The 18332-nt window shown below is 48.4% G+C and overlaps 2 protein-coding genes across 2 annotated transcripts; one reads left to right on the forward strand and one right to left on the reverse strand.

Moving 5' to 3' along the window:
- Window positions 1-6970: 6970 nt before the first annotated feature.
- DFJ58DRAFT_349103 (uncharacterized protein) lies at window positions 6971-8239 on the reverse strand. The gene is made up of 6 exons (XM_041379982.1): window positions 7851-8239; window positions 7724-7795; window positions 7615-7672; window positions 7477-7562; window positions 7294-7425; window positions 6971-7242 (listed from the first exon to the last, which is right to left on the reverse strand). Exons 1-6 carry the CDS (start codon window positions 7981-7983, stop codon window positions 7034-7036), a joined length of 690 nt encoding a protein of 229 aa, XP_041244393.1. The 5' UTR covers window positions 7984-8239; the 3' UTR covers window positions 6971-7033.
- Window positions 8240-9842: 1603 nt separating this feature from the next.
- On the forward strand, window positions 9843-11986 carry DFJ58DRAFT_745397 (transmembrane amino acid transporter protein-domain-containing protein; the record flags this gene model as incomplete). Its single annotated transcript, XM_041387387.1, has 8 exons — window positions 9843-10200; window positions 10257-10463; window positions 10518-10612; window positions 10665-10945; window positions 11001-11145; window positions 11196-11481; window positions 11535-11681; window positions 11738-11986. 8 exons carry the CDS (start codon window positions 9843-9845, stop codon window positions 11878-11880), a joined length of 1662 nt encoding a protein of 553 aa, XP_041244394.1. The 3' UTR covers window positions 11881-11986.
- Between the last annotated feature and the right edge of the window lie 6346 nt (window positions 11987-18332).

The following is an 18332-nucleotide window of genomic DNA, read 5'->3' on the forward strand; positions in this document are numbered from 1 at the left end:
ATAACTATCGCCAAGATTTTTTCCAACCACACCCTCGAACCCAGGTGGTACTTTCAGTTGGTTCATTGCATCTCGTATCTTGTAACCTTCGTCAATGGATCAAGGTCAGTGCTTCTATCTCTTATCTCTCGCAAGCTCTCTGACTTCTTTGACAGTTCTTGAAGGAATTTGGGCGAAGCTGTCCGAGGTCGCTGTCAAGGGTGCCCAACACAACTCCCGTGAACGTCAGCCCCACCCGAAATGTTTGCAAGGGACCCGGGTTGATCTCCTCAAATATATCCACGAAATACTGGATGACCCAGGGAAGAATCAACTCATTTGGCTGCATGGCACGGCTGGTGTCGGAAAGTCTGCCGTTGCGTTTACAGTAGCTGACAAGATGAAAGATCTAAAAGTGACCAAAGACACGAAAGTCGAAATGCGGCTAGCAGGAACATTCTTTTTCTCGCGCAAGCATACCAAACGCTGCACGGCTGGATATTTCTTTTCGACGCTTGTCTACCAGCTTGTCGCCAATTTTCCAAGCATCCGGAAAGATGCGTGCAGAATTATCCACGACAATCCCGCTCTACTAGATCCAGATGCGCCTCTCTGCGACCAGATGAAGACTTTCTTTCTTCGACCTCTCCAGATACTCCAATCCAGATTGTGCGGGTGTCCACCCTTGTCGTTTGTCATCGATGCCCTTGATGAATGCACATCGGAACCCGAAGTTAAAGATCTCATCCTTTTCCTTGCACGGGCTCTTCGTGAGCCTGATTTACCCGTGACCCACATTCTTCTCACAAGTCGCTCGGAAACGTATCTTAGCAGAGTCTTTCAGAACGACGAGGTGCGCCCATTGGTGCGCGAGATACCCGTGAGAAGTTCTGGGGAGGGTGGTATCATTTCGTTGGACGGCGCAGACGTTGACAACGATATCTGCACTTTCTTACGGCATTCCTTCAAAGAACTGGAAAGTCGCCATCCCGATTTTCCCCAGCCATCGGAAGTTGACCTTGCGAAGCTGGCAAGCCGAGCTGGCAGACGTTTCATCGTGGCGTCTACGATGATGAAATTTATTATCGACGATGAAGACAGTGATCCCCATGATCGGTTACAGCTGATGCTCGAGCTGACAAGCGAGCTGCTACCAGGAACGGAAGTGTACAAGTTATACGATCGTATCCTCTCCACGTGTGCCGACCCCAAGCGGGCATACTTGCACTTGTCCATCGTCGCCGCCCTCGCAGACCCTCTTCCCATCTCGTTAATCTCGACACTTCTTGGCCCTGGTTTGGGAAGGGATGTGCAGACAACGCTGATACAGCTACGGTCTGTCATGGATATTCCTACCGACACCAGTCTCCCCGTGAATATCTCTCACTCATCCGTTCGTGACTACGTTTCCGACCCCTCAAAAACTGCAGCCTTCCATACGCACACGATCTGTCCATAGCCCACTCCCTCCTTGCTGATTCCTCTTTTCGCTTGATGATGAAAGAGATTCCAGAAAGCACGGCCCTATTGGATGCGCTCTCAGAACTGAAAAAGCCGAGCCGAGCCATGCAACCTGAGGACCCAAAAAAATTAAAAGATTCATTAAGGTTCCTCGTTCAGCCACTGGAGCCATTGTCGGTCCTTATCAGTATACTATGGCTTCGGGGAGATCGCACTTCAGATTTACAATTTGGCTGGGGACTGAGGACGGGAGTGCCTGGCTGCAGACATACGCAGGGGATGACTGGCTGTGCTCCGAGGGAGGAGAAAAGTGGCTGGAGAACCAGGGAGGACAAGACTGGCTGGAGACCGAGGCAGAATTAGACTTCGAGGAAAGCTTGAGGCTGGAATGGCAAAGCGATTTAGAGTCGTCATACTCGTCAGAGACCCAAGAAGTGCCAGATGACCAGCCGCAGACCCAGGAAGAACTGTGGACTCACGCATGGCAAAAGTGGCTGCTGACCCAAGAGGGGCTGGCGTCGGTCCGGGACACTGACATATGGGGGTGGTTCCGGACAGCACAGGCCATGAATTCACAAGACTGGCTGCGGACCCAGGGGGGACTATACTGGCTGCAGACCCAGGGAGGACTAGACTGGCTGCAGACCAAGGCAGGACAAGACTGGCTGCAGACCCAGGGAGCACGAGACTGGCTGCAGACCCAGGGAGGACGAGGCTGGCTTAGAACCGAGGGAGGATTAGGCTGGCTTAAGACCGAGAGAGGACGAGGCTGGCTTAAAACCGACGGAGGACTAGGCTGGCTTAAGACCAAGAGAGGACGAGGCTGGCTGCAGACCCAGGCAGGACAAGGCCGGCTGCTGATCCAGGGAGCCTGGCTGCGGATCCCGGGAGGGCTAAGCTGGCTGCAGACCGAGCAAGGACAAGGCTGGCTGCAGACCCAGCGACCACGATACTGGCTGCAGACTCGGGAAGGACAAGGCTGGCTGCGGACCCGGGGAGGACAAGACTGGCTGCAGACCTGGGGAGGACAGGACTGGCTGCAGACCCGGGGAGGACGGGATTGGCTCCAGACCCAGAGAGTACGAGACTGGCTGCAGACCCATGGAGGACAGACCTGGTTGCAGACATGGGGAGCGTTGGCTGGCTGCAGACCCAGGGAGGACAAGACTGGCTACAGACCCAGGCAGCACAAGACTGGCTGCAGATAAAGGGAGGACGAAGCTGGCTGCAGACCCAGGGAGCACGAGACTGGTCGCAGACGTCTCACGGCCTAGCGTGGCAATCCACTGCCGCAGCATCTTTCTGGGTAACTATGGAAGAATTCTCGAGTGCACTGGAAGCAATCAACGGGTATACTATCGTTCCAGAATTACCTTTACCGCTATCCTTCCAAGTTATCCAGCAGTTCAAAACCTTGCCGGATTTCTTAATGTTCCCGGCGTTCCTGGCGTTAAGCCACCAGCATCATTCCGCCTCTGCATTGTCAACATATCGTCCGCCAAACGGGGAGATCATCTATGCTATGAGCGCCTTCACGACTTTCACACACAAAGCGCAGCAAAGAAGTCGATTGTCTTCCGACGCTCTCAAGTACGCCTGTCGAAACTGGACTATCCATCTCTCGCGTGCTCCAAATCCACGGGATGACACGCTCAACCGTAAATTCCATGCTTTCTGGAATCGTCACCTCCTTTCCTGGCTCGAATGGCAGTGGTGTTTGAAGGGTCTACGGTCTTGTCTTGATATTTTGTCCGAAGGGCAGAAACTTGCAAAGGTATGCATTTTTCTAATATTTTTCAATTCACCAAATGTCCGACAAACTAATATCACCTTGTTCCAGGTTCGGTTTTTCTTTTCCATTGTATGAAACCCGTTTGTAATTCTATCTCATCCTCAGTTGTAACCCGTCAACGTGCAACCCGAAAGGCGGCAACGGAAGCTTCGGCACCCGTGTCCATCTATCAAGAGTGCTCCCCAGCTTTTTGAGTCGTGACACGTTCTAAATACCTGTTTACTTGTTTCATGATAGCATGACTGTACTTGGTTTGATAACTGTGTAAAGAAGTATCTTCGTATTTGCTTTGTTATGTTCTGCACCAATCCACAGTACACTTACAGTTTTATATCAGCAGAACAACCTTCGCATATTCCAAGTTCTCTCGACACCCGGTACCAGCAGGACTTACGACTTGCCCATCTTGTAATATTTGGTATTTCATTTAGTAGCTTAGTAAAGCACTACGTCACTAGTCCATCCACAATATATAATCTTATGATGACTTGGAGCGCGGCGTCCACCCGCGTGCGTCTCACGTGCGCTTACTTGACCAATTTCTACTACCACTACCATTCAGAAACCTTACTAACGTTACCATCATTAGCTTCGCTCCATCACTTACAACATTGCCGAGTCCTCGTGCTCACGAAATTTACTTCATTTGGTTGCGAGCACATCATCAATTCCTTATAAGCTGACCCTTTCATCTGCGTCATCTTGCTGTTTGAACACCGCAGCTCCAAAACATGTCGACGTCATTTACGCACAACGAAAAATATAAATTCTGAGTCGTTCTTCATCAGTTTGCCCACGCATCATTTGTGTTTTACGACTTGATCTATTATGCCCGGTTCATCCATGAATCCGTCTTGATGATATTTCACACAGTCGTATACTACAGTGCTGACACTGTAAAAGAAGATGATCAGCTCATAGCAGATCACCCTGAAGCGACACCTGATTTTCTCGCAATTCTCTCACAAAATGGAATTCCAAAGCACGAACTTTATCTCAAGCAGGGCTGTATTTGCTCACTTAGGCGCAATATGTCTGTTCAGAAGGAACTGGTGAAGAATGCACGCCTCATCATACAACAATTGCACCGCCGTTATGTCAAGGTTCGAGTCATCAACAACAGGACAGGTCAACTTGGAGATACTCAATACATCCCCCGCATCTACTTCGAATTCACACCCCCACGCGTAAGTTAGACTGTTCATCGTCTACAATTTCCCCTCCGTCTTGCATATGCAACGACTTTCAATGGTTGCCAAGGTCTAACCCTTGACAAGACCGTTCTCAACCTTCGCTGCGAAGTCTTCGCACACGGTCAACTGTACACAGCCCTTTCACGGATCCGTCAACGAGACGATTCACGCATCCTATTTTCAGAAGACAAACCAAATGACGATTTCAATACGTCCAACGTCGTGTATAAAGAATTGTTATTAGATTTGAACTAGATCCATCCAACGAGCCGCGCAGCGGCAAGCACTTGTACTGTATAAAAGCAGTGAAACTAAATTTTGCCCTGGCCTCCGCGTCTACTACAATCGATAGCCATGGACAAGTGAATGATCATCGATGATCCAAGACAGCCCCTGATGCAATCTGAAACTCGTCAGTCCCACTGCTTATCATCTTGCCGCCCTTCTTCGACAGCCGACCCTGCGCATGGTCAATATTTTGCATCCGCTGCTCTGCGTCCCCGACATCGTGTTGCTTTGTAGGTTTAATATGCCATACACGTGGCAAATATTTGTGCACGTATGGAAAGTCTATCCATGGCCACCTCGCAGTACTGATTGCTCGATCCACGATCAACAACCTCAGTAGGTTTCCAACTGGTTACTGAATCAGGAAACTTGTCCCATCATCCTATAATATGCACAGTTGCCGTTTCCTGATTCCTCTTAACTTCAAGTAGATGATGGCCTCTTCCCGTCATCGCCTGCCTCTGCGATGTTTTTTTCTCAAGCTCTTGATTTTTTAGAGCCCAGCACCCCTTGCTCTACCTTACATAACACGAGGGACTACTGGTTTTGATTCCATCCCTTTCCATGTCACGCCCAGCGGACTCGTGTTGGTTGTTTTCTTCTTCCCCGTAGCCCTCGACGCAGTCGTCCCAGAGACTTATTCCGATACGCCATCCCGTACTTTACATCCCTCTGGTTGTTGATCGCCTTCCCCTGACGAGCCACTTCTTATCTCTCCTGAATCCCGCTCAAAACATCCATTGACCACAATAATCCCAATAACTCGAGACCTCTCACTCCCAGTTGTACAATCGCAGGGTCGATTGCTACTCTCGCCTCCACCACCTGTTATGCCGTCACTACCTCTCGTTATCCCCGAGGAACCAGACTCGTTAATGAGGATTTATCCACCATCTTTGTAGTCCCATTCCTTGCCATCCTAATCTGACTCCCAATATGAATGAAACCAGCCCACAGACGCGTCAAGCACATAGGTGCATTCTTAGCCGTGCAGACCCATCCGTGAAAGATATTTCGTCGAGCTTCCATATGTGCGGCGTTGATGCGTAGGAAGGATGGAGTCTTTGTTGCGGTTTCACCCTTGGCATGCGTTCAGGTGCGATACTTTTGATTCGTGTCTCTTATGTTTCTGATTTTGCGGTAAGCTTTGGCAGGGGAGTAGAACAAGGATATTTGAAAGTATTGTTTGATGCACGAGTCGTCTGCCCTATCAGGATCTCCGTGACTAAGATGTTGTGTTGGCGTGGAGGATGCTAAGGTGAACCTTGCATTGCTTGTGGGATTGGGGTGATGTGGCTGTTGTTGGTGGTTTTGGATTCGGGTGGCGATGGTGAGGAGATTCCGAGCTTGTACAACCACTTGGTTGCATCTGATGCACACGCAGATCTCGGAAGTCTGTAGTGATATTACAGTAAGCTATATGCAGGTTTTTGGACAAATTATATGTTGATGTACTGGAGTAGCTGTTCGACACGGGAAACACCAATATTCATCCGGTCAACCACCTATCACAGGTGGATACAAATCGGAAGCTGTGAAGACAAAAGTCGGGCTCATGTACACAGTGCAGAGGCGCTGGGAGGATATATTGTTGAGGAAGGCAGGTATGATAATAAGGACATTCTTGCGTTGACGGTGTGGAGGAGACAGGCGGCCCCGTGTCCTGGGCGTCTATGGATACACAAGGCAGATCAACGCAGCACATGTGTCTGCAGTATATCTCGCCATCCGATGCAGATGATTCGAAAATCCGTTTGGATTGAACTCGAATTTAAACGCCCCGCTTCGTCTACTTCCCACCTCTACGGGTCTCTTCTACAACCGAGCAGCACAGATATACACCGTCAAAATGAGCCAAGAGTACAAGGACTCCTTTCTTTCATTCACAACGAAGCATTCGGATCGCCGCACTCAGCTTGGAATGGAGCGCACCAAAGACGTGGTGGCGACGTATTTGCGCTGTGTCCTGTTATCACACATGTGGAGGCGCTACTAGACTGCACGACGTCCAGGACAGTCGCGTACGAATTAGATGAACTTGGTACCATCGTGAAGTTGCAGTCATTCTGCAAAATCGCTCGTGATCTCGGGCATGGGTGGATACATGCTACATTGACAGGTCACCGGAGTATGTTTGAGGAAGGAGCGAATCTGACTCAGTCCTCATGATACCCAATGTCATCTGGAACAACAGACCATTTGTGCGCATGTTTGTATTTTATTAGCCAGTGCGACATATACATATTTGTGATGTTACACCATAATCAAACAAAGCTGCCCCCATCAGTCGCAGGACAACTACAAAACTAACCATGCCCGTCTACAGAGGGATCTCAGTCCACCTCTCATCTGCGTGCGCCTGTTTCGCTTTTCCGGTTGGAAGCTCAGTGGGCATGTTCCTTGACTCCACGTCTTGTGGGTATTGGAAGGTGAAATGTGAACTTGCCGCTTGGGCGTTTGGATACGGAGGCGAGACTTTGGGAATACCAGAGCGTCTATCGATGTACGTGATTACGAAACCAATGATAGCTAAATGAAAGTGAGCGACTGGCGTGGAACAACATGATTCCCCGAACATACCAAGGATAACGGACGTATAGTAGCAACCGATGAGGACATTAGCCACTGTGCATCCACCAGATTGAGACAAGTCTTGACAAAGGGCTGTCGCGTTATTCTGATGCGCACGGAATGGCAGAGTGATACAAGATGCTGATGATACGTCAGAACAGCAGGTACGAGCAGTATAGTCAGGTGACGTACGGAGATCTAAAAGGCACAAAGCGCTAAAGGCAATGAGGTATCTAGTGTTACTAACCTCTGCTTCTGCTTGCCTCTTGTAACAGAGGCTATTGAGCCGTTAGCTTTTTTCGCACCTAGAGCGCGCGGTGATGAACTCACGTAACCGGGAAAACCAGCAGAGCAAAAACGCTTGACACAGCAGCAAGGACCACGAAGGCTGAAGTAAACTGGTGTGCATGAGGGTTAAAGCTAGATTTAAAACACTTACCTCCTACGGTATGCGCATTAATTACCAGCCTTAAAATCACAATTGATTCGATGTTGCAGATATAAATACTGACTTAAAAACAAGTGAGCAAATGTCTTGTATGAGAAGAATGGCATGACGAGCGTACGGAGTAAGAGCCCACGGGAAACAGCCAATAGGGAGGGCATGGTGTCACGGATAACTAATGTAGATGGAGCGATGCAATGTGATGAACAGGATCGAGCCTGTTGAGGAGCGTTGTGTGATGGTGCATCTCCCATATGCTGAGCTTTTATATCAACCCAGTCTGTCACGAGTGGACTGTGGCCTTTGCGTTTGACAAAAGATAAAAGCGGCTTGTGGCAAGGATTTCATATCACCACTGTTCTCAGGGGTGGGGTCAATTGAACAATAACTTTGCTTCAAATTTTTGTGGAACAGCCTGCGGTGCGTGGACCACCTTACAAGCTTGGTTGATAACGCTCGAAGAAGACTACATGAGTTTAATCACATACGGTGAAACACATACACGTGTTTAAACGTTTAAAAGGGTGCTTTCGTGGACTCAGAAACGTCACGAAAAGGCCAATGCATCCCGGATATCGAACGAACCTGATCAGGCTCTCCTGCGCACATAGTTAGGAAAGAATTCGGAATCCATTTAAGTTGACAGCACTTGTACCATTTGTCCAGATTGTTGGCCATAATATATCGTGACCACTGTTCCGGCATTACTTACCGTGAAACTTCTTGTACTTCCCGCGTCCCAAACTGCTACCAGTTCTGTTGAACGGCGAACTTTCAAGGCCAATCGTATCCCACATCACATTACATTGTTAGTAAATCCCAATCAAACCTGATCTCCATGAGCCTGCCAGCGTTGTTTGTGATCATGGATATCCTTGCGTTCAACCATCAAAGACACGATATCGCATTCCCTCGATGTAACCATCGACCCGGCGGAGTCACGGCAGTGATGCCTGTTTAACCGGTAACGATGGCGGGGCAGAAGCCGCGGTGGATTCGTGAATGAGAAACAGATTATTAGGGTGGTAAGGAATCGCGGGTTAATAAGTAAGCTACCATCCCCGAGGGCGTCTTTGAAATGGCCGGTCTGGGTACAAGTCTGAGGAGACTTCAGGTCTGCGGTCTTGCGGTACATGTGGCGAAGCTCTGACGGTATTTGCCAGTGAGGACACCGGTGCCCCCAGAGCATGGCTGACCCGCCTCTCCCGCCTGTCAGTGCTGTCACATCCCGCCTCCACCCGCCGCCAGGTGCTGGCCCAAAGCCGGAGAGGGAGGACAAATTTAGGTCGTACGGCCACAAGTGAGGGATCAGTACTAGTAAGTATACCTTAGTTCGACTTAGAATTAGTTACACATCAATGTTCTTCACCGCAATGTTATGTAAGATATCAAATCAATATGTCGGAAGGTGCCTTGCAAGGCTTCCAAATTGAGACGTGATTTAGCCGCAATGCAAGATTCTTCCAAGCAAGCGTGACCTATTCTTACCTTACTTACCTGACGTGCATATGTGATGTCAATAATATAAATATTGTTGGTTATCTGATATCATTTGGGTTATCTCTCATCCTCCCTGTGATACACACGCTCGTTTCCCTGATATCAATGTTAATGCGACGTGCGTTGCCTGTGGTATTTCTCATTCTCCCTGTGATACCTGCCTGCCGCACACGCTCGTTTCCCTCATATCAGTTGTGATATCTCTCGTCCTCCCTGTGATACCTGCCTGCCTGCCACACACGCTCGTTACCATGGCCAAAGGGTGCGCTACATCTTTCTGTGCCATCAGATCTGCGTGCCCACACCATATGGCGCCAAAATGTTACGTTATACCCACTTTGGAGATTGTGCGCATGTGCAATCCATTCTCAGAATCAATTCACATTGATCATCAGAACGTGAAAAGATTGTTCTGACTCGCCGTTTAGATCATTCACGCTATGCCTTTCGTGGTGCTGTCCCAGGAACTGGTCATGCCACTCTGTCATGTGGCTACTCATATATCCAGAATATCTGTGCTTCGTGTCCCGATTTATGCAATGGCACCATCGAGCATATGTAGACAGTTACATAAAGCCTACCGTATCAAACCACTCTTCCTTGTTCCCACACAATGACTCCAGCCGTCAGGAATCCTCAAGCCTACCTGTCAGAGAAAGAACAGGATGCGTATGTTCCTGATGGCACTACGCCCAATCTCGAGACATACATGCACTATGCCAAGATTCAACGTGACAGGGAGGCCCTCTCTGCCAAGAATGATGTTGAAGGTAGCCGCTCGGGTGGCCTGATGAGAATATTCAATCGCTCCCAGGAATCTGACAGGCGTTCTGTTGCGTCTGATGGGAAGAATGTCGCTCATTCCTCAGAGGAGGGGAGCGGCGCTCTAGTCACCGCAGGCGAGTACCGTGCAGCTTCTGGGGCTCTTAGGACGGCCACGTGGGGAAGCATGTTCTATCTTATAACCACCGGTAAGCTGATTGACACATTTTACGGTTTTGATGGGTTCCACGACATCCTTCCCAAGACATTTTGGGTCCTTACTCTACCCCGTGGGCATTCCAACAAGTTGGATATGGTCCTGGTGTAGCCTGTTTCTTCGTCTTCGGCATTTTGGCTGCATACGGTGGCTTTCTCCTATGGTGGATGTTCTTGAAACTGGACTCGGAAAGGTATCCCGTCAGGTCTTTCGGAGACTTAGGACAACGCATCTATGGCCGTTGGTTCAAGTATCGTACGTAAACACACTCATAAATGTAGAGAATCGATTGATCAGGTGGATCTACAGTCTGCAACATCTTGCAAAGTTTGCAGCTCGTGTTCAATGTCGCGATCATTATTCTTCAAAATGGCCAAGGTCTTTCGCAGATGGCAAAGTTCAAGGTGCCCTTGTCGTGATTTGGCGTATGTTGTCATATAACCTACCTCTCGATAGCTTATGCTTCAGCGTTGTAACGTTGTCTGGACCCTGGCTGGAATGGTACTCGGTCAAATTCGGACTCTTCAGAAGTTTGGCAAGGTCGCCAATCTCTCTATCTGGCTAAACATCATTGTATTGATTATGACGATGGCCTTTGTGGCTAACTCGCCACCTAACTATACTGCGTCACCGTCTGGACAAGACACAGGCCCCGTGGTGACTCTGGCAATCAACCTACAGCCTTTCCAGGACCAGCTCGATGGTATCATGCAGATTGTGTTCTCATTCGGTGGATCGTAAGTCATCATAACTCATAAAGACATTCATGTGCAAATGAACAAATTATTTTAGCATGATTTTTGTCGAGTTCATGGCTGAAATGCGGCGCCCAATGGATTTCTGGAAGGCTATGGCGTATGCCCAGATCTTTATCTTCATCGTATACATGTTCTTTGGCCTCTTCGTCTACACATACCAAGGCCAATATGTTATCAATGTCCGTCAATTCTCTCTTGACTTGGAATCCTATTGACGATGCTGTTGCAGCCGGCCAACCAGGGAATTTCCGCTTACGGTCTACAGACTGCAACGAACGCCATTTCTTTGACCGCTGGTATCATTGCTGCTGCAATGCTTGGCAACATTGGTATCAAAGTCATCTACAACAACGTTTTCGTGGAGATGTTTGGTTTCCCCCAGTTGACTGTGACTTTGGGTAAATACTACTTCGCCATCTCTGTCATAGTGTATTGGTCCATTGCCTTCGTTATTGGATCCTCCATCCCGCTATTCAGCGACCTCTCGTCGCTGGTTGCTGCCGTTTGCATCTTCCGTGAGTATTCATATCTTTCTAGTTGCTATTCTCACGACTTAATCTCCTTTCAGAGTTTACATACACCTTCCCACCATTCATGATCTTGGGTTACTGCATGCAACTGGATGCTACAAAAGGCGACGGAGAGTTTGACATCAACAACCCCCACGCCCACCGTGTTGATACATGGAGGGATTTATCGCGTTGGAAACGTGCATGTACGTACCAACTTCTGCTCAGAGTTCCCTCACGCCAAATTCAACCCTGTCACCAGTTTTCACCAAGAATACGTTCTTCCACCTGTGGAATTTCCTTCTCACACTCGCATGCTTGTCTTGCGCTATTCTGAGCGCGTACTCGGCCCGTCATTTCGATCGTGTCTTCGTTCGATACCTCGCATTCTGCGACGTCGTTTAGCTGTAAGTCGCCATTGGACAACAGTTAAGACCTCAAGTGGTTAAGACATCATAGTATGAATTCGAATGTGTGTTATTAAAAGTTGTAGGATGTCATAGATAAACTCAACTTGGGTATGATAGTACAGTGACTCCCAATCTGAATGAAACCAATCTACACCTATCCTTTTTAAGGTCAATTCGTCGCGTCCTCACTTCTCAATTTCACGGAACGATACCAGCGCGACCAGCGCGATTTATTCAGACGTCGGCAACTGTGTTGGCATCGATCATTTCGATCTGAATGGCAGGAGACGCTCTTGGTACACTGCGCCTTTATGATCAATATATTTGTTCCTTGATTTTTTTTTACGTTACAGTAAATCCAACCTCAAGACGCGCATGTCCGGTCGTCCAGCCAGGGATCGCTCAACGAGGCTCACTTCAATGACGCCCCTTTGTTTGCCTACCAATACAGGGAACATTCGTTATCACAGGAACCAGGGTACTCTTCGCCCAACGGAAGTCCGCATCCTGGATATGGCAAGGACTTTGGCCCTTCAGGTCTGCGAACGAGCAAGGCTTCGTTTGAATACAATCCTGTAATCAATAATTTTACCTCGAATGTTTCTGACGAGATGCTAACGTGTTTCCGCGCAGCCCCCACCAGAAACTAGCGCCAACACTTATCTAGGTCCGACAGAGCCTGTCATAGCAGGACACAAGCCCAATATACCCACCATCCAAGAAGGAGTGCCGCACAATCATGTCCAGAACGACATCGAGCACAACTCTTCATACGCATACCCAATGCCCGTAGACACGACGTCCCCCGTCCAACGCATACCATTTCGCTCCAGAATCCAACCAATACTCCCACACAGGGAACTATCCGCCATTTCTGCGGACAACAGGCACTACATCATCCTGAATCTGATTCATGATACTGTGTTACAAGAATCTTAATCAGAAGTAGCGAGCTTACTGGCAGATGCAGTGGATTCATACGGAAATTATTAGAGTGAATTATATAAGGTATGTTGACGCACCAGATTGCTATTTAGCTGCTCTATGTAGTCCATGAGAGAAAAAGCCAGGCTGGTCGCGAGCCTACATCCGTTTCCCAATGCAGCTCCAAAATAGGGTGTCGCATCACAATTGGGCCCTCTTTCAAACCAACAACAAACTCGGAGTCGAACAGATGCTCTCAAGAATTTCAAAGCCTCAATGAAGCTGTGCGTAACATACAGGTGTGTCTGAGTGTTATTTGACATCTATCTACAATACTCTTGCTCAGCTGGGTGAAGTCGAGAAAGATAGGGCGATTCTGGACATACCAAACGGTCCAAAACAGCAGCGTATTAATATGATCCTTCCACCCCCGAAGCACAACCGTCAGATCTATGGCTACTACGTATCCATTTGTGACACGGCTCTTTCCCTCCTCGCTGAGGTACATCTCGACCTTCCCGCTCATAAGGCCAGCAGCAACGACCACGTAGACCCTCTATACAGCTTCATAAGATACTTCAGAATTTCTTCGATGGGTACGGGTTCGGCAATTCTATCTCCCGGGCGGACAGTTCCAACAGAATTCATGGACGAAGGATCTTTTAATGTGTTGTACATCTTCAACGACCGACCTGACAATTATTGTCCGCGCCCCACTCAGAAGCGGGTTGACGACTCACCAAGTTCCTGGGCAGGAAGCCGCAGTGGTGGGTAGACCGTTTGCCAGGAAGCTCCTTCGATTGACGAGTGATTGATCCGTGGAGGACCAATCGCAGAGGTTGGACTGGGCGACTAGTAGCGACAGGGGGCAAACTCGATGTAGCGTGGAGCACACCTCAGGCATTACTTCTCGGTAGTATTAAAGGTCAGTAAGACGGTATTATTATGTTGGATGAAACCCTATCTTGTAGACCTAGCCTCAGCGATGTTCTATTTATAGTACCACCAAATATACCTTGCTTCCTCTGCAGCACCTCCTGGGACCCTCGCTGATTCATTGCGGCTCTTCCAGGATACATATTACATTCTCTACGATGGTCACAATCCTCATCGATATGTCCTTGAGCATCTCAATATCCTCCATGGTGCACCTGCTAGGCGATGCTCTCAGTGCCTGGCAGTACTTCGTTCACATAAGTGTTTTTTTTAAGTTCTGCCTAGTACTCAGTCCTACCACATGCCTCCCGCCCGCAATACGCGTAGTGCTCAGCCAACGTCTTCAGGGCTCGGTCTCCAATTTATGAGCCCCAAGAAATCTCGAGACCCTAAGAAAACTCAGACTTTTGTTTGCATTCCCGGTGTTGATGTCAAGCATAAGCATCTCCTTGATCAAATGACTGCACTCATGAGTCCGCCAGTACTAGCTACTGAAACCCCCATTCCTAGCTCTACTCCTCCTCAATCCGAAGTTCCGATGAACATTGACGACACTAGTTACATTGACGACACCACGGATTATGTCCATGACGCTGACTTGGACGACCATGTGATATTTGTAGACCAGTCTGACCCAGGAGCACCTTGCCCTACAGACATGGTGTGTGAGGACTCTGGGCGCCGTCTCCTACCAAACTGTTAAGACCGTACTCAAGTAGTATCGGATCCGAAGGGCTTCGGCCTCAGCTTGTGCGCTGTGCCCCTTTCCCGAGTCTTGCCCCTTATTTCAGAGAGCTAAAGTATCGCATGTATAGAGTAACGGCCAATCCGGATCGGATCCGGACTAGAAACTAACGGGTGAGGACTGTCCGAAGACAGAGGCGGATATGTAGACTATAGGAATCTATCCTAAGTCTCGGAGTAGACAAGAGTAGCGTACTCAAGTCCGGATGGATAACGGAGGGACTCAGAGTCCAGACAGAATGAGTGCAATCTAAGATGATATTCGAACTGATCTACTACAGCGCATATACAAAGGTTTATATACTACGGATAGCTAACGGAATGATCAATAAGCAAAGGTGCGAGGCTATGTACGAAAGTATAAGCAAAGTCTAAGTGGAGCGTATTGGTAAGTTGGATGGATCACGAATCATGAACCGGGAATGAAGTACAAGTAAAAGCGGATTCGTAAGTGTAGCGGATCAGTAAGCATAGCGGATCAGTAAGCAAAGCGGAAGTAAAGGATAACCGGTATACCGGTGTACAGGAATACCGAAAGGAGATGAACAATAGTTAGAGTTATATGAACAGGAAATGAAATAAGAATCAAAGCGGATCTGTGGACCGGACGATGGATATGTTTATCGGATCTGGATCGGATCTGAGATCCAGATCATCGGATCTGTAACCGGATATATGGTATATGACACAAACAAGGCGTCCAAAAACCTCCATAGTGCTTGGAAGGTGCTTATACCTACCTTGGCGGATGCCCATTTAAAGTACTCCACACGAACACATGGACAACCCCTTCCAGAATTATGTGCGGTGATATCTGCCTGTGCAAGAAGCAGTTGTGTAGTACAGCGAAGGTCCTCGATAATTTGCCTCTTTTTTGATCGTAAGTCATCCATTTGTTCCAGCAGCTCTAACTCATAATTGCAGGTTTCCTCGCTGTTGACGTGTTAACCTGCAAATGCTCAACACTTGCGCAAGTCCTCGTACATCATGGCCTTTTTCCCACTGCACCTTCTCAACCACGCATGGCTATTTCCATCGACCTACTTGCATTCTATCGGGCGTTGTTTGAGCATTCATGTGATGCTATCCATGCGCTCGCATCTGCTCTGAAGACTCATTATTCCTGCAGAGGCTTTCAAATGACTCATAGGGATGTAAGTTAATTCTACTAGTCTCTTAGGTGGTTACTCATTGTACAATAGGGCCAAGTTGTCCAAGAACCATTTCGACACGCCCTTGGTCAGGCCGTCCAATGGTTCGACATATTGCAGGTCGAAGTCGACCGTCAAACTGAAGCAGCAATACAGATAGCTCGAGAACGAGTGTACAAAGCTCGAAGACCTCAAATTCTAGATGACCATGGCATATCCACCCCCTCATTGTCCAATACCAGACTGCTCCAAGGCAGATGCGCTTCCATTCTCCTACAACGTTGCCCTGCATGTTTCGGAGGCATACGGTTTGGCAGGCCACTCAATGAAGGTGGTGACATACATGTTGCCATGGACAGCAACTTTCATCATCGACATCGCCGATCCGCGGGCGACTGCCCCCGCTTCTATGATCCTTCCTATTTCCTTCCCAAGACTCAGGTAGATGATGTTGGCCGCCGCATACTCTCACACCATAAACATCCTCCGAAGAAGCACACATTTTCAGTGCCAGATGAAGCGATAGATCAATGCGAACACTCATATGAAGCTGTGGACAGCAAGAAACAGAAGGCAGCCATGGATTCCTTCGATGATACAGGAGTCATGGCACTAATCTGCCGACATGATATTCCGCTGTTCTTTGCCAACATTGACTCACCCGGCGAGCAGCAAAAGTATTCTGTAGCGCTTCTGGAACATTTATTCTCCTTGCTTCCACTAGAAGCCAATGTTGTTACCCTCTACGATGTCGGTTGTGTCCTCTCACGTTCACTATCGCAAGTAGGTGCCTTTTTAATACAATACTTCTCCAGACTCATTTAATACTCTTAAGTATGATATTCTCCCTTCTTCGGTGACATCGCGTCTTCGGTTCACACAACCACAGCTATGCATGCATACGGCCACGAGTGGGCCTGTCAACTCGAGTATAACCCTCGGATGTGTATCGGTCTTGGACTATCAGATGGCGAGGGTACTGAGAGGTTGTGGTCCAGATTCGTCAAATTGATTGGAATTCAACGATCATCCTCAGTAAGTACTCACTCTCCTCTGGAGATCCCTCATAACACATACACACAGCGCCAGAGGCACCTTTGGTTGATAGACAGGCAAGCAGCAGCCATTGGTATGGAGATGCGAGTTGAACTTGGTGACTGGATCAAACGTCGCCTGAAACGCGGAGTCAACAATCAAGGATCTGCGGCGAAGGAAGTCCTAAGAAATTGTGGGATCACCACCGAGGATCTGCAGACTCAATGGGCTGATCAAAAGAAGTCGCAGCTTTCCATTCGCGCCCGTACATCAGTTTGAGCTTCAATTCTGACATGAAATTTACATCAAGCACAGATGCTCCAGCACGACTCAAAAAGGAACTCAATGTCGTGCTTGCCCTACAGGCTGATTTAGATGCCTCGGATAGGGCTTTGCAAACTACCCGTACGGTGGTTGAGAAGGGTTTGGCCACCAAAGAGACTCTAGATGCTGTAGCGAGCCTCGAGCGCAGCCATGAACATTTAATGAATAAGGTTGAAGTACTGTATTCATCACTAAACGTACATGATAGGTTTCCAGAACTTCAAGATGTCGACTTGGATTTCGTTCGAACCCTCCTCATGGCCCATGACCTCAAAATCAACATCCGGAAGAGAGCCATAGGGAGCTTTTTCGAGTGGGACAAACTTGACCGTGCCATTGGTGGTGCCAATCAGGCCCTTGGTAAAGTGTATAGTCCAATCTCGAACCATCAGGACACTAATACTCTCTTGAAAGGTACAAAACTCCATCAACAGACATGTAAAGCCATCGTGAAGCGCCAGCCAGCGCTAATGACCTCGATTCGTAAATTCAACTCATATTGCGAGCATCTGGAGAGCCTCTGTGATCTGGCTTGGGGTGTTCCACTTCCTCCACCTCTTCCTACCAAGCTCGCAGACCTTCGAAACGACCACACATTGATGGAAGATGTTTGGATTACCCCATCAGTAGGTAATGTTCCCCGTTGGATCGAAGATGTGGATGTCAGAGATGGGATACGAGCAATGTTGAAATGGGATCAGTGTCAGGAAGAACAACATCGCCTTGGGCTTGAGGCCGACAATCTCTGTCGATGGTTTGGAGATGAATTGGCAGCGCTTGAGCTTGCTCTGCGCTCGCCTTCAAGTAAGTTATCTTACACATGAATGATCAGTGCTGATTTGAGAAGACCAAACCTTCTTGTTCACAATCCAGCAACGTCGTGATCACGTCCTTCAGCTACAGACTCAATGGGTTACCCCATTAGCGTCCTCTACTCGCTTCACTAGCAATGGCAGTGCAGCACTCAAACTCGCCATTGATCTTTCTGGGAGCCAGGGATCATTAACAGCTGCTGCCTACTCACTCATACCCACCTCGCTGATGCTTGCCGATCCCACCCCCGAAGAATACACCAGTGAAGAACCCATTCCATATGCATCTGAAGAAGCTCCCGAACAAGCCGCACTCTCGGATCTTTTCCAAGATGGTGCCATTGATGACGACGACGATGACGAGGATGCCTCTTCCATAGGAGAACCTGAATTCGTCATTACCTGGAAGCTCCCAGAGGTAAGTTCTCATATCTTGCATAGGTAGCCATACTCATTAAATTTTATAGGATCTTCGGAAGGACAGTTTCAAATGTCCTCGCCCTGAGGAGAATCCCATCATA

This window comes from Suillus subalutaceus (genome assembly GCF_016647625.1).
Source record: "Suillus subalutaceus strain FC151 chromosome Unknown DFJ58scaffold_46, whole genome shotgun sequence".
NCBI classification, from domain to species: domain Eukaryota; kingdom Fungi; phylum Basidiomycota; class Agaricomycetes; order Boletales; family Suillaceae; genus Suillus; species Suillus subalutaceus.